The 16,549-nt window shown below is 31.4% G+C and overlaps 1 protein-coding gene across 3 annotated transcripts in view; it reads right to left on the bottom strand.

Annotated features, from left to right (window-relative positions):
• The window catches only part of LOC106459888 (adenylate cyclase type 8-like), a 171,966-nt gene that overhangs the window by 19,288 nt on the left and 136,129 nt on the right, over positions 1-16,549 (bottom strand). For 2 of the 3 annotated variants that reach the window (XM_022386792.1, XM_022386781.1), the window contains 5 exons: positions 14,196-14,277; positions 11,631-11,795; positions 10,647-10,787; positions 9,820-9,912; positions 114-225 (listed from right to left, as the gene is read on the bottom strand). In XM_022386792.1, coding sequence (XP_022242500.1) covers positions 114-225; positions 9,820-9,912; positions 10,647-10,787; positions 11,631-11,795; positions 14,196-14,277 — 593 coding nt within the window. The remainder of the gene's footprint in view (positions 1-113; positions 226-9,819; positions 9,913-10,646; positions 10,788-11,630; positions 11,796-14,195; positions 14,278-16,549) is intronic. The other variant, XM_022386786.1, reaches the window with a different exon arrangement.

A 16,549-nucleotide genomic window follows, 5' to 3' on the forward strand; every position in this document is an offset into this window, starting at 1 on the left:
CGCGACCCTCAGATTGCGAGTCGAGCGCCTTAACCACCTGGCCATGCCGCGCCCACATTACATTTGTAAACACTCTTATTTTCTACCAATAGCAAGCTTACGATGTAACTTACCGATTCGAAGTTGAAAATTGTTGAATGAATGAGTATTAACTTCTTCCAAAGCTTTTTTCATTGCCAGAGCGAAGTCAACCAAAGCAGTAATATGATGCCAAGGATCTTTATCCTAAAACAGAAATATGTCCATAAGTAATATGGAAACGTAATATAACTTAAACAATAATTACCAGAAAACCAAACATAGTTTTTAGGGAGAGGAGCACAGTGGTTAGTGCTTTGGGTCTGTAGTAGAAAGACTGTGGGATCGAGGCTTGCACATGCCTTGTCGCTGTTTCCTTGAGAAAGATTCTTTACCTCAAATGCTTCAGTCTACACAGTTGTAAAATGGATAAAAACTAATGTGTTGGTAGTTGACCTGCGGGGGTCTGGTTTATCATTTGTTGCCATTCTCACCCGCTTCTGCCATTGACATTTAAAATAAACATTGACTCCTATGTGTTGTCTAGGCATGGAATGTATTTAAAACTTTTTAATGAAAAATACAATCTGAATTTAGTCATGCATCTTTCAGTGTTTCAAGTTTGTCAAGTTTTGTGTGCTGTTGTTATTATGTATTGTTTTAAGGCCGCTGTCTTGTTCTTTCAAAGATTCTATAAATCTTTAACATCATTTTTGTTTTTGTTCCCTAATTTTAAGTTCACTTAAGTGGTATGTTGGTAAGGAAAGAAAGTTTGTGTTTTAATGCTATTATATTTATTGAAGGTTTAAAATGAATAATGCCATAAAACTTTCCAATTTAACTCTCACAAGTGACCTCAGTTTAATAAACTAGCATACACAACATGCTGGACCATACATATTAGGTTTACCAATTTGCTCAAGATGCAGTGTAATATGGCACATGAACATACACACTTTGATAGTGTTTAAAATTGGGAATAAAACTAAAACGTGGATGTGAATTTCATCTGTGTTCAAAGTTCTATAAATGCTTCATGAAAGGGATGCACGAAAACTATGAAGATGTACAAATAAGTAGTCTTTTCTAGAAGTATAAGTTTTAAAAATGATGGGCAAAAAATTGCTGATGTCAAATTTTCTATGGATAAAACTCATCATTCCTGTGGAAGCCAATAACTCTGTCAGACAGCATTGACCAGTTTAAGAATCAGATTATGTGCTTGATAATTAGACTGCTAGTGTTCAAGGGTAATTCCAGTCACCACTTCAATCTTCTTAGATAAGCAATCTTTAGCATGGCTAAAACACTTCGGAGATCACAAGATTTTTAAACCAATTTCGTCTTTCTAGACCAGAGAAATACAAATTATGATGTGGGGGAAGCTCTGTTCAATTACAGATTATTTCTTAAGTGAACAGAATGACTAAAAAACAATAAGCTGTGCATCTGAATAGTCCAGTCTTAGCAACATTCAACAATCTACCATAGATAGAAATCCAGAATAATCGCCTGTCATAAGTGTTTACTCTTGTCAGTAACTTATCAGTGATTGTCAAAACACGCGTGAAGCCAACCAAAGCAACAATATGATGCCAAGTATCTTTTCCTGAGCAAAATTAAGTTTATAACTAACACAAAAACGCAATATAGCTACAACATACTGATTTATTAAATTGAGGTTGCAGGTTGGTGTTTTGTTGAAAACGCTTTAGGATATTCTTTGGTTTAAATCTTCTGTAACTTGATGAGGATTTGGAATGCCTTGCTCCTCTGTTCTAACCAGGCATAAGCTAAAGGAACCCTGGATTCATTGGTAGGAGAAGAGTTCAACTATGTCATTTAGGATGAATACATGCATACATCAGATTAGAATTAAACAACAATATTACAATGACAAACATTATTAAACCTATTGTAGCAAAAATCTATATTGCTGCAAACAACTAAGAAGTATACAGGACAGTCAATTTCAGCTGTTACGTATTAGAATTTCGAATAGTCCGAAGCCAGTTAACTGATAATTTAAATTTAGTAGTTAAATTGTGCTTTGGATTTAGTAGTTACATTAAAGACGATATATAGACAGTATATGATATTTGCCAACAAGCTTGATACACACCATTTTCGTTTTTAACACAAATACGTTTTAATATACACACAACAATACAATTTACAATAACAATTATTACAAATAGTTATTACAAACAATGGTTTATAAACAAAAGTTTCACAAACTTACAAACAATGTAATGTTTTCTTTCTAGTCTGGAACTTCCTTGATATCTTATCGAGTTTTCACAAAGAGCGAGTTAAGTACGATGTAGGTACGATTCGCCCGGAAGCTAGCTAGCTTTGTCCTTTGCCCCACATGCTGAGTTTTTCCACCATTGAATTTATATAATGTCTTCGTAGAAATATTAATGTCCGATGATAATCCACTGAAGATAAATAATTTGTAATGTTCGAACTTTGTAAATGTTCCTGGCCAAATATCTGAAGATTTTCGATTGATAAGCGTTATAACAATCACAGTTGTTGCTTTCGAAGTTTATAGCACACTGATTATAGCGAACTACTAATAGACACTCCCCTTTTGGCGCGTCGAGTTGGTTGTACTTATTGGCGTGGGAAGGTTTTCTAGAAAATTTAGATTACATAACAATACTGAGCTACATTTAAACGTTTACGTATATAGATATATTGTTGATTCCTACTCTCGAGAACCGTCTACAACTTTGGAGAATTGGCGGGAGTTTTGCAATACATGTCTAACACTGCCAGCTATGCATGTTTTTAAATATAAACTTAATCTAAAAAGCAATGATATTAAAATAAATACATAACAACAAATTCGTTACACACAGCTAATCTTCTGGCTTATAAGATCGATTTATGATATATAATGTGAAGTTTCATAAGCAGTGATGAAGAAATAAGTTTAGAAGTGAGGAGTTGCCATACTTTCCCTTATCTCCCACTCCCCTCCGACAGAACAGCTCATTATCAAACTGGTTATTTGATATGGCTACTATATTTATTAATTAATTCAAAAAAGTCATTGCTTAAGAGATATTATTGTAAAACAGTAGTCTATGCAAGGTCAGAGAACTTTCAGCTAATGATAAAAACTTAATTTTATGTAAAGTCTTCTATATTAGAGACATGATTTTAATCGAATTATCACATTTGATAATATGGAAAAGTTATACGGGAAATAAGTTGCATTTGAAGTTTGGGAGTGGCACTCCCCATATACACAAAGTGAAAGATTGGCACTCTCTTGCATCCCTGCAGGACTGCATCACTGTTCATAATAAAAGTCATCATGAATGAAAAGTGTTTCAAGAATGTGCACAAGAAACATTATGCTTTGGAATGTGGAAAGCAACAATCATATGAAAGTCAATTAAATGAAAGTTATCTTTATGGTTAAGTAGTGTATTTCATCTTTGACCATAAAGAAACAATGTAACAAATAATTTCAAAAGAGAAGCTCAAAATATATCTCTGGAAGATCGCAAAGACAGAAATAGAAGAGTGTGGTGATGTTATAAAAGATCTGTAAAAAATATAAATAAGATGAACGGGGTGGGGAGCTAAAATTTTGGTGTAATGAAACAAATGTTTCTTTTGTGATGAAGAATTTGCTAGTTCAAGAAGTTTTCTAAAGAGTTAATGAATCATAAAATAATATTTATGTTACATAATTATCACACTGAATCTAAAGACACTTATATTTAGTCTGATACACACTCAAGGAAAGAAAAATGCCTGCTCAATTTATCCAAGAGAATAGATAACGTGAAGTGCAAGTGGTGACAAAGTGTGAGTGAACAGAGAACTGAATCACATTCTTGTCAGTAGAAGTATATGAATATAATATACTAACGAAAGCCATGGAGGATGAGTACATTTTAGAGATAAATGTGATGAAGAGATACGTTTGTGAGGTGATATGTTTTTGGACAGTTTTCACACTGCTACACTTAGAGATCAGGAAACCAAAATTGACGACCTTATAACACGTGAAACTGAAGTTTCAAAAGTGTATCACTAGGAAATAGGTACATTGAAGTGACTATGTGAAAAATCAATCAAAGTGCAAATGATGGGAAAATTCATTATGTAGATTAATGGTAATCGACTACTTCACAAAGGAAACGGAGGTTCATGGTGTATCAAACAACAACAAAAGACCTAGAACAATGTTTTGGAAGCTGATTAGTGAGCTTATGTCACAATATGAAGTAATCAAGAAAACGTATTCTGATTAAGGACTTGAAGAAGTGCTATTTTATGAAATGATTAAAATATTGGGTATACAGAAAACCAAGAAAACAGCCTTCCTTACTTCAGACAACATGGTAGACGTTAAAATTCATACAATTATAAAACAGCTAGCTGTGTATAGTTACAGTAGCATTTGACTATCCAAATGATGCTGCCTCAGTGAGGATCATTGGTAAGTGGAGGTCAAAAGATGCCACTCAGCGGGTGGTCTCTTTGAGAATAAGATGTCATAGTTCCAAGTTGTGCCACCATCGTGCATGTTACTGAGGGCAGAAATAGAGGACAAAGTCTAGGATGATGAGCTTGCAGATGGTTTACAAACAATTAACAAATACCAATGTGTTTCAATGTGTGATTACATCATCAACTTGATAGTATTCACTTCAACAATGATCAAAGTCTTAAAATTAACATTACATCTAATTTGTATAAAATACTTTTTTACAATTATACTAGTTTATTTTATATGTTCCTGAAAAAACTTTTTTCATGTTTATCTAAAGTTTTCAATCTCTAAATATTTATTCCATACAGTAATTTAACTTACAAACTTACTGTTTTTGTTGCTTATATGTGAAACATTCAAACTCTAGATATATATATATATATATATATATGTCGTATGTATCACATTAAAAAACAAAAACTACTATTTTAATACCTTTAGTTCTTAACATTAGTTTTATCATTATGGTCAACTTTATAGTGTTATGATTATGTATTTTTGTAATATCTTTGTATTTGTGTGATATTTTAGTGAAAGCTTTTTTGTGAGGTGCTGTAGGCATATCGCTTGAATAATTATGTGCACCTAACTAATGATTTTTTTTTATTACATGATATATATTATGCACGTGCTGAGTAACAATTTTTTGGCATTTATATAAAAGGTTTCAAACTTCGGTTAGAAAGAGGTTTTTTGAAAGTGTTAGTGTTTGGGCTTTGTTTAATTCGAGTGGCCATTTGAGACAGACATTTCTGTATTGACTCGGAAGAGTTTGTCAACCTAGATATTAATCTAGGTTTTTGTTATAAGCTAACATTGGCTTATTTATTTTGACTCTAAATTGTTTGTAAGTCTAATAATTAGTCTTAACTTTTTGTAACTTTTGTAAGCCTTGATGTTTTTGAGAACTTTTGAAAACCATTCTGAAAATATCGACAAGTTTTGGTGCAGTGGACATTTGAACAGTGACAACTTTTATAACCATACATCTAGTTGTGAATTGGAGAGACAGTTCCTATGTGAATCTATCAAGAATAAGTATTTTTTATTGTATTTTTTGTAAATTATTGTATACAAGTTAATATTTGATGTTTGTGTTTTTTATAATATATTTCTATAACTATCAACTTGCAGAGTTGTCATTATTTGTTTTTATTTATTAACTATTATATAGTATGGTAATACAGGATCATAACAATAGTTACATTTTAATAAACAAAACCTTATAACTAACATTACATCTAATTTGTATAACATACTTTTTTAAAATTTTACTAGTTTATATTATAAATACATAGTCCTGAAAAGATATATTTAATATTTTATAAATATATTATTTAATCTCTAAATATATAATGTATATTTCACTAATTATAATGTAGTACGCTTTGACTTTATATTTGACTTATATTCATATACTAACACATATATGTAATCCTGTTTTATATTTAAATTATTCAAACTCTACAAATATAAAGCACGATCTTACACACCCATGCATACTAGATGATCTTTAAATACAGGACTGTGTTAACCTAAAACATTCAAACTCTACATCTCAACCATACAAGCTAACTGAATGAACAAATGTAGTAAAAAAGTAAACTTTACTATTATTTAAATCAAGTGAAACAAGAATATTTTGCCATTTTACTCACTATAATTTCCTGTATAGCATTCACCTTGAAGTACAAAACACTAGATCACAGAGGCAATTGGTAGGTATAATTTTTTGACATAAGGAACCCACAATACACAAATAAAATTGATAACACTTTATTATTTTACAGTGTAGCCTATTTGATATAACTATAAATGAATGTACAACATACATAAAACAAACTATGTATGCATATAATAAACTAATTGGTTTCTGCACATGTGTAAAGGTCAGTTCAACTGTTGATTGCTGACTCATACATCGAGTGAGGAGTCTACAGGGAATCTAGGAAATAGTGACATCATAGACAATGCATTTCTGCATAACAATAAATCCAAACATAATAAATTATAGTTTTTACTTTGCTAGTACAAAATTCTTACGAGTATGTTATTCAATTTTGTTTAAGTGTATGATTTAATTCATTTGTACATTTGACTAATATTGTAATGGCAAATGATAAATTGTTTGTTTGTTTATTTTTGAATTTCCCGCAAAGCTACACTAGGGCTATCTGCGCTAGCTGTCCCTAATTTATTAGTGTAAGACTAAAGGGAAGGCAGCTAGTCATCACCACCCACTACCAACTCTTGGGCTACTCTTTTAACAATGAATAGTGGGATTGACCATCACGTAATAATGCCCCCACGGCTGAAAGGGCGAGCATGTTTGGTGGGACGGGGATTCAAACTATCTGGCCATGCCAGGCCTAAAAGATAAATATATTTGTCTTCTACTTTCAACATTCATGTAAAAATTAAATGTTTCTAAAATACAGATAGAGTATATATTTGACTTGATTATCATAACAGAATAAACAATGTTAAATTTATCACAAGTCAGTTACAGTTAAATTATAATTTACAGATCTCATGTTGCTATGTATATACTATTATCATTATTATCCCATAATTGTTTGTGTTTAATATCAAACCTTTTGAAATCTAAATTTTGATGTTTATTTAATCACATGTTGAGACACTTGATATTTGCACCTCATCATCCTACAATTTGGTTCCCTTGTCCCCCCCCCCCCTAGCAACACGCCGTATGGTTGCACAGTTTAGAACTATGACGTTACGTGACCTATGGTCTCAAAGGAGACCGCCCAATGGCCAGCATCCTTTGACGTCTATTCAACGACGACCTCCCACTGAGGCAGCATCCTTTGGACACTCAAGTGTTGCCCTAACTACTGCCGTGTGTATGAATGACACACATAAAACTCAAAGCGATGGACACCCAATCCTGTTGATGAGTCACAAAATCAAAATATAAAATGCTTTGATTTATATTTGGATCTGTTATGTTGAATTAAAACTGAAGTAATTATTGTTCTTCTCTGTAGTCAAATTGTATCCGAACACATTTATAAAGATTACACCATAAATTTGAAGAATATCATTAATAGTGTGTATGAGAAGCTGAAATCATCTAATTCTCAAGAAAGTTTGGTAATTCAGCTGATAAGAACATTTATTTAAATTATTAATGTAATTCACCAAATGGTGTTTACGATATAAGAATGCATTGTTATTGTAACATAAATAATTCTTGATGTTTTGTTTATTTGTTTTATGGGTGACGAGATTTGTCGATATAATTCCTGATCCTGTGGCGTTCAAACTATTAAAATATCGATTAAGTTTGCTTTTCGAGAAATCAATAATAATAACAGCTTGTTTGAAACTATTGTAATTCTAGAAAAATGTATTTCGGGGTTGGGAGTTAGAATCAGTCAGAATCCAAAGAAAACAACGATTATTTGGTAACCTTTGCCCCAGTTAATGCGCGTGTGAGTATCTGTGGAAATGATTGACAATGACTGTATTGTTTTAAGCATAGTGTTGAATTCAACAGATTCGAGTCTAGCAGAGTATCTAATACTCGTGAAAACAAAATATAAAGCCTGAGAATATTAAAAATTAAGCTTAGTTGCAGGAATAGTGACTAGTTTTGTTTATTTTGAGAATTTTCGTGCAAAGCTACACAAAAGCTATTAGTAATGGTAACTTCGAGTATGAAGTTTACTATTAAAAGACGCTTACTAGCTTATATACTTCAAATTTACAAATTATACACCAATTTTGTTAAAGAAAAACTTAACGAAGATCTTAATTTATCGCACACGTAAAATCTCATACACTTATGAATGTTTGCATAAAGAGCTTAATAATATCTATAGACAGAATAATTCATGACTATTTGAATAAACGAAACTTCTTAAAGTCGCCAATGTATAAGCTCCTAAATGTTTAACTCTTATAGATTTACCTACATTGGTAAAGCTATATATCTATATATAACTTTACCGATATAGCTACATTTGATATTCTTAGTGGAGTAATTCGGTCTCTCTCTCTCGCTATGTATATGTATCAAGAATATCAGATGTAGCTATAAATGTATTTGTCTTTGTTGCAGTCAAAGCTATATAGAATCTGCTACAAGATGGCTGCATAAACGTGTGAAATAGCATACAAATTTAAGGTCACGGATGGAGCGTATTTTTGAATGCCTTTAGTGAGTGTTTAGAGGTCATCAATTCAAATTATTTGGGACTTAACTAATGGCAATGACGAAAACAGCCTTTGTATAAAAGAAAGCTTATTCATTCGTATACAGAGGCTGTAATTTAACCATTCTTTTTCTAAGTCTCCAAAGCAAGTTATAAGAGAAGATAATAAGCTACAACCCTGGAAACAGCAGATAAGCTAAAACGCCACTATTGGATAACCGGGAAAGATGTAGTGTGGATTAGCTGTTTTCCAAAATAAGGTGTATTACAACCCAAACTCATAGAGTAATGATCTCTTTACATACACACACATGCCTCGTGTAGCGGATTGGTTTCTACTTTAGAGACTACCTTCATAAATGTATGTTTCATAAGTATAGGTCGAAATCAAGTTTCCATGACACATAGAAGAACCAATATTAAAAATACAACATTTATGACATGTCTGTCACAAAACTTAGAACACTGTTTTTATGGTATGACTGTTATAAATTGGAATACAGTTTGCATGCCACAAGTGTCAGAAGTTAAATAGTGTTTCTATGCAATGACTGTCACAAATTAGGATATTGCTTGTATGTTACGACTGTCACAACTGATTGCATACCATGACTGTTACAACTTACAGTAATATTTTTAATCCAGGACTGTCACAATTTAGAATAATATTTTCATATCAGGGCTGTCACAACATAGAATACTGTTTGTATGTCATAACTGTCAGAAGTTAGAATAATATTTGTATGCCATGACTGTCAAAGCTTAGAATACGTTTGTATGCCATGCTGTCGGAATTTATAATACAGTTTGTATTCCATGACTGTCACAAATTAGATTATTTCTTGTATGTTATGACTGTCACAACTTAGAATACTAATTTTATGGCATGGCTATCAAAACTTAGGATACTATCTATATATCCACATTTTCAAGGATTGTAAAAAACTAGAGTACTATTTGGAATTTTAAAAATAACTTCACATAACAATTTTAATACCTCAACAAAGTTAATGTTTTTACTATTAAACAAATAATAATAAGACAGTTTCCCTACCATCGCATTTTCAATAAAATCGTGGCATGTTTGGAAAAACTGAAACACACCTGATCGTCAGGATTAAGTCCTGATACCGCCATGTACGTGCTGCTAATTGTTTTGATCTTTTCTAGACAGGAAAATCTCTCGTCATCCAAAAGCTGCGTAACAAAGATTAAGAGTTTTATTTTCCACAAACATGTATAACTAAATCTGCTAGACTTGTAAATTGTAAATATATATATATATATATATTTACTTGACAGGAGTTATAATAATAGAACAGAAACCTCAGATAGTTTAATCTAGTACTTGTATTTTAACTTAAAAGTACCACAACTATTAATGAATCTGATTCTTAAAAAATAGTAACTCACAGTTTCAAGATATTTATTTTTCATGCTTACCATGCATTTAAACACCTTCTAATATAATTTTCACGTTTATTGTAATATTATTTCTGAAAACGAAGTGTGCTTTATGTTCATATGAATAGGAAAAGAAGATACGGAAAATAACTTTTAGACTTAGCCGTTGACAGATGCTTTGAAGATAACAGTAGTGACTATTTTACAGTATGATGAAATAAACGAAGATTAGGCTTAGTATTATTTGAAAATCGTCTTCGCGAATGTTTTCTTTTCTTACCCGTATAAATTTAATACGGGCTCTGATGAAAATAGTTTGATTCAATAAAATGTTATTATAATAAATCGTGCAAAGGTCTCATATTTTCGGTTCAAATTCTTAATAATTTCTTGTACTTGATTTTTTCAAGTAAACTATAATGTCATTGATAAATTTAAACTTTATTTTGAAGTGTCATATTTTATTATATTTCTTCTTTATTACATGAGTAATAATTTGCATGATATTAGAATTATAAAGTATTTACCTGGTCAAAGTCAAAAATTATCTCATTGAGAAGACGTATGCATTCCACTCCGTTATTAACATCTTCTGAGTAAAAGTTGGCAAAATTTGGAATGGATGCAAACAGAACACCACAGCAAGCATAGGACTGGGCATATAGTTCCTATTTTAAGGGATACAATAGATATTACCATTAAAATAAACTGACAATGTTACTTCCTGAATGTAAAGTTGCTCTATCCTAAGTATCCAAACGTTAGTAAAAAATATAAACATCATTTTGATTCATCGTTAGCCTTTGCTTTTTGATATAGTCTGTCTCTTTCTCTCATCAAGCATAGGTTTTTGATAAATAAACAATATATTGAATAATACGATTACAATTATTTGTTTTCTGATTGTAACCAAAGGTAGAATAAATAAAGGGTTACGTGGGAGTAAAATGCTATCTGAAGAACAAATAAGTTTAATATGAGAATGAATGTTTTGTTCTTTAATGAAAACTTTAAAAGGCAATTAAATACTAATTTTACAGTGTACTAAATTCGAAATTGTGATGCTGAACGTTAAAAAAAGGGCTTGAGAGTCGTCATAAATTAACTATAACTAAATATTTTTCATAATTAAATAGTCAGATTTTCAATAGTTTTTTCATTAATATTCAGGAAGTCATATGAAGTCTTATCCTTTAAGACATAAAAGTAACATTAGTAAGATTATTAGATGATACCATAATTACCAATCCAAGGTTGTTTTATATATATCTTGCATTTAGTTCTGCCTTTCCAAATATGTTATGTTTTGTAAATAAAGTTCAGATGCAGCATTATTTTATATGTTATATTCTCATTGGAAGAAAGTTGAGTTAATTTCACAAAAGAACATAATTATTAATATTACGTCCCTAATATCTGTGTATTTATTCTGAGATTGTCAACCTCATTTGAGTCAGTTAAAATAAAATAAACTTAATCTGAAATAAAAAAGCTAACTGCCGTTACTTAACTCTTACTTCATAATTTCGGTCATGTGCCAAAAAGTACGAAGCAACGTGATCTGGAAGGATGTTCTTAAGTAGCTGTGTATTGTAATGGCGTATTTCTCTCATATCTTGAAGTTCCTTCTGAGCCTGAGCCTTCCACAGAAAATCCAGGCGTGACGTAATTTCAATCTGTTTTAAATTAAACGTTTTAAGATAACAAACAAAAAAAAAAACAGTTTAGCATTTTAAAATCGCATCGTTGTTGGAGATCTTAACTTTAAATAACATAAATATTTTCAAATACAAAATTAATTCATAGTGTGTCTTTTTCAAATGTTCTTATTTGTAATGTAACCTTCTATAATACAAAATAACAAATTGTTTATAAATGTTATTCTAGTTATAGGTAAAGGTATGAGATCCAAACAAGCAAATGTGATGCACAAACAATTTCACAGTCATAAATATTTACATATTGCAGAAGTAAAATATAACCTTTCAGGTTTCAACTATGTTGTATTGTAGATTTCGAATAATTTCGTTTATCCAAACCTCAAACTTTTTATCCAAAGTTTATTAATAAAGTCCACCATAATATAAAAACGTAGAATATAAAAAGCTTTGTAAATCACATTTAAAAAACCAGAAGGGGACAGGTACGACCTGTCCAATACAATATACAGTTACCCATTCAATGTATTTCAAAAATACAAATGTGTGTTATTTCTCACTACACAAAGTAATGGTATGCCTGACATTAGAAGAGCTTGTTTATGAGTAAGTGTAATCACATTCTTTTTGTAATCAAACAGAAAACAAAGTAATTATCTTAGTGCCAATCATACCAAAAGGCTTGTATAATTGCTGAACAATGCAAGTCTGTAATGATTTAATAATTGTTATTTTTTTATAAAACTATCCTTTTATAGAAAAATCAGAATAATTTACCATTCTGGTAATACAAAATTATTATGATTTCCTAACTTCTTTAATGATTTTAAACATTATGTTGAACAGTCAAGAGAAGTAGACTGAGTCATTCACATCCATTTACTAAATCAGTTAACAAACAAGGGGTAGTCTGAGTCATTCACGTCTGTCTATGAAATCTGTTGGCAGTATGATGATATCTAAGTATATGAAATACGGTTAAAAACCACTTCAAAGAAAGAAAAAACAACTGCCAAAATTTCAGCCAAAAGAGCTTCAATAGCTAGGCCCTAATATTTGGCCTAGACTGAAACACAGGTCATTTGTTTCTTTTTTTTTCTTTCAGCGATCTGGATCTTTTTAAAATATATTTTCATCTTAAATTAGTGACAATAGACAGATACTTTTCAATTTATTTGTAACAAGGACTCGATACTGCCTGATTCTGGTATTGTTGAGTATTTTGGAGTAAACAGAATCGCCTTTGTAATTTTTAACGTAAACTTTTCTGAGAGCAGCTTCATTTGAAACTTTCTTTGCACAATCGCTATCTAGTGATATTCATACAAGTAAGACTGATGAGACTGATCGTGATATAAGCAGTAACATAATGGTTCTAGCATTCTTTAGATAACGGTATGACTGAAAAGTAGCTTACCAATTTCAACATGCCAGAAACAATATGTTTATAAAATTGCATATAAAAATTTCACACCTATACCTGACAATCTTATTCATATCGGAAATCAATGTAATTAAGTTAATGTGAAATCAATATAGCTACTAATTCAGTGTTATTCATAAAAGCGTCAATGAAAATAGATACAAACAAGAAGCGTCATTATTAATATTAGCATATTAATAGTAGCATATTGTAAATGAAGTTAGCAAAATCTTTCATATTGTTAGTTTCAGAATTTTCACGCAAAGCTATGCAAGGGCTGTCTACACATAAACAATTATAATTTTGAGCTAACAGACTAGATAGAAAGTTTAATGTTATTAGATCTATATAAAAAGTGGTCGCTGAACACTTCTTTATTCTTTATTTAGCTGAGTTCAATCAGTGCTTTAGAACCAGAAGAAGCGCAGGAAGGATACAGTTTTATCGGTCCATGGCTTTAGGAAATATAATTACTCTTTGCGTAATGAGGGTTAGATGTGTCTGTGCTACCATGCAGTGACGTCAAGATGGACAAAAAACGACAACTTTCGCATCGTTCAATAATGTTTGCTGCCATCTCATTGTTTAAGTGGTAAGAATACTTATCATTAGGTAAAGAATTAACAGTAGTTATTGACGTAATACAGGGCTTTCAAGAGGTTATCGCCCATTTTCTACTGACACAACAGTAGTTTGTCAAAAATACATACAAGTACTCTTTCAGCAGAGAACGATAACCCTTGTACGTTAACAGTTAAACAAAACCCAAGTTTTTATCTTTAACGGCAAGAAACATACTTGCCTAATATAAGTCAAATATTCGTTTCCTACCAGTAATGCTTTGTTACATTTATGTATCATTTATAGACTACTATAAATATTATATATATATTTTAATACTAATATTGTTTTAGTAACAAGATATATAACATTTAAAAACTATTTTTGAACCATGATATAAGAAATTATCTATATAAAACAGAAAGTTCACTTACCAGTCTACAATGGTAAGTCACCATTAAAAAGTATAACACTATCAAAACAAATGTCCTGGCTTTTACTGAGACGCACATATTGCTGAAAAAACAACAAAAAAGTAAAACCACACATCACATAAAACGCCATTACCCAGTACATTGCTATAAACACTATGCCATATCAGTAGCACAGCAGAATGGTAATGAACATTATCCATGACAGCTTCAACTCAAACCTAAATGCTGAAAGATACGTATGAAATAAACTAGATCTAATGAAGCACCAATATTTTCATAGCATCATTTATTAGCAAAAACGAAGCGTCATTAGTAATATACCATTCTAAATTAACTTTGTAAAAATTGCACATATGTTTTATTTTTAGAAACAAAATAGATCGAATCAAGTGACTGTAAGTTCTTGTTTTTAATCCAACCACTGTTTGAAAGAGATGATGGTTTATTAATTTTTATTGCTTATTCTATTGCTCTTAATATTTATATTCACAATATGTTTTTATAAGTGGCGCACTACCCAACAGAAATAGTTCTGATTTCAGATGCCATAAGTGCAGCGGGACTCGACTACATGGGCGTTGGGTATCATTTGCTTGTGCTAGCCATGTATAGTTTTCCAATATTGACAAGCGTGTTGTGGTTAATATATAATTGTAGCGATGACTATTGTGTGACAGTAATACTTCTTATTTTTGTTATCTAACTAATCTCTTTATATTGAACAGAATGTATACATAACAGTAGCATGAATTAAGGGAAGAGATTATGATTATTATGCATAAACACACACACTCACACACACACACACACATATGTATATATATATATATTGAAAATCATATTTTGTAGTTAATTATCGTTTCGGTATGATTTTGAAATATTATACAGGGTTGAGTATCTTATACTAAAAAAGATTTTGAATATACAACTTAGCAAATTGTATAAAAAGCACAGCTGATATAAAATCGCGAGGGATCGGCATGTATCAGAATTATATTTTGACATTGTTTGGCATTACGTAAGTAGAGTAACTTCAGCGAAAATTGGTCATTTTTGGAAAGGGTATGAAACATCTCTTTCTGACATAAACAAAGAAACAAACTCAGATCACAATGATGTGTTGAGATTGGGAATTTAGAATTTAGAGGATGATTAAATCCCTTGTACTGAATGGCATTGGTTAAAAACAAATATGAATTCATTTGGTGCACCAGGACCATTCAGAAAGAGACCTGCAATAAGTCGGACTTCAACCGTGGTAAGCAAAGCGCGGCCTCTTGTAATAAGTAAGAATCCACGCACACAAAGGTCAGAGGCAAAAGTCAGCCCCAGGCAACAGTATTCAATATAATCAAGCAAAATATCCGTCTGGAAACGAGGCAAACAAGGTATAAGTTCACCGAGATAAGGCTTCCAGTCTTATCTCCGTTCAGCAGCCGCATATCTCAAACACCTCCAGGATGTAAAAAGTTATTTATACTAATCTATACGAAGACATGCCTGTCAAACCTGTAGACGCAGTTCCTATTGACTTCTGCGGGATCGAAATGTTAAAACGGGCACTGAAAAATCGTCATTCTCGTATACTAGATAGATTATGGAAAGTAGCAGTGTTCCTTGGACAAAACAGCATTATCACAGAGCATTTTGCAATGGAAACCACACTGCAGGAATACTGTCAAGACGTATGGTCATCAGATAGAGTATGGCCGAATTTGGATACATGGCGACGTTCCAACATCATTTTAATATAACTTACTCATTCATCTGTAGAGTACTAACTGAGCAATTCCATCTGAAATTTGATATTGTACAGTAAAAATAAAAATATAAAAATGTTAGATTTGGTTATCTTCTTCGATTTATTAGATTTTACTAAGTAATCGTGTTGTATTTGCTCAAGACGGATCTTTTAGAGATAAAATACAGCTATTTAAGCTATGATTTTCTTAGATTACTTTCAGTCTTGGTTTTCTAATAATTTTACTTTCTAACTGTCAAGAAAATTTACTCGTTCAAGTGGAACATCCGGAAGAGTTACGATTAAAACAGATTGAATGAAAAAATAAATTTACCAGAATAGGCAACTGGTGTTTTTTATAATATCAATTAACAAAAACAGAAGTATAAGTTTAAAAACAAATCTCAAAAGTGTGAAATATCAAAATATTTGTGATGATGCATTAAACATTACGTGTTTCTATGTTTTATGTAAGAAAGCGATAACAATAGGAATTTAGAAATACATGATTTTATTGAGGAGGCCAACAATCACGGGCGAATGCAACATGTCTCTGCCACGTAATCCCAACATGGCGGCCCGGCATGGGCAGGTGGTTAGGGCGCTCGACTCG

The sequence above is a fragment of the Limulus polyphemus genome, unplaced genomic scaffold, assembly GCF_000517525.1.
Source record: "Limulus polyphemus unplaced genomic scaffold, Limulus_polyphemus-2.1.2 Scaffold31, whole genome shotgun sequence".
Lineage (NCBI taxonomy): Eukaryota > Metazoa > Arthropoda > Merostomata > Xiphosura > Limulidae > Limulus > Limulus polyphemus.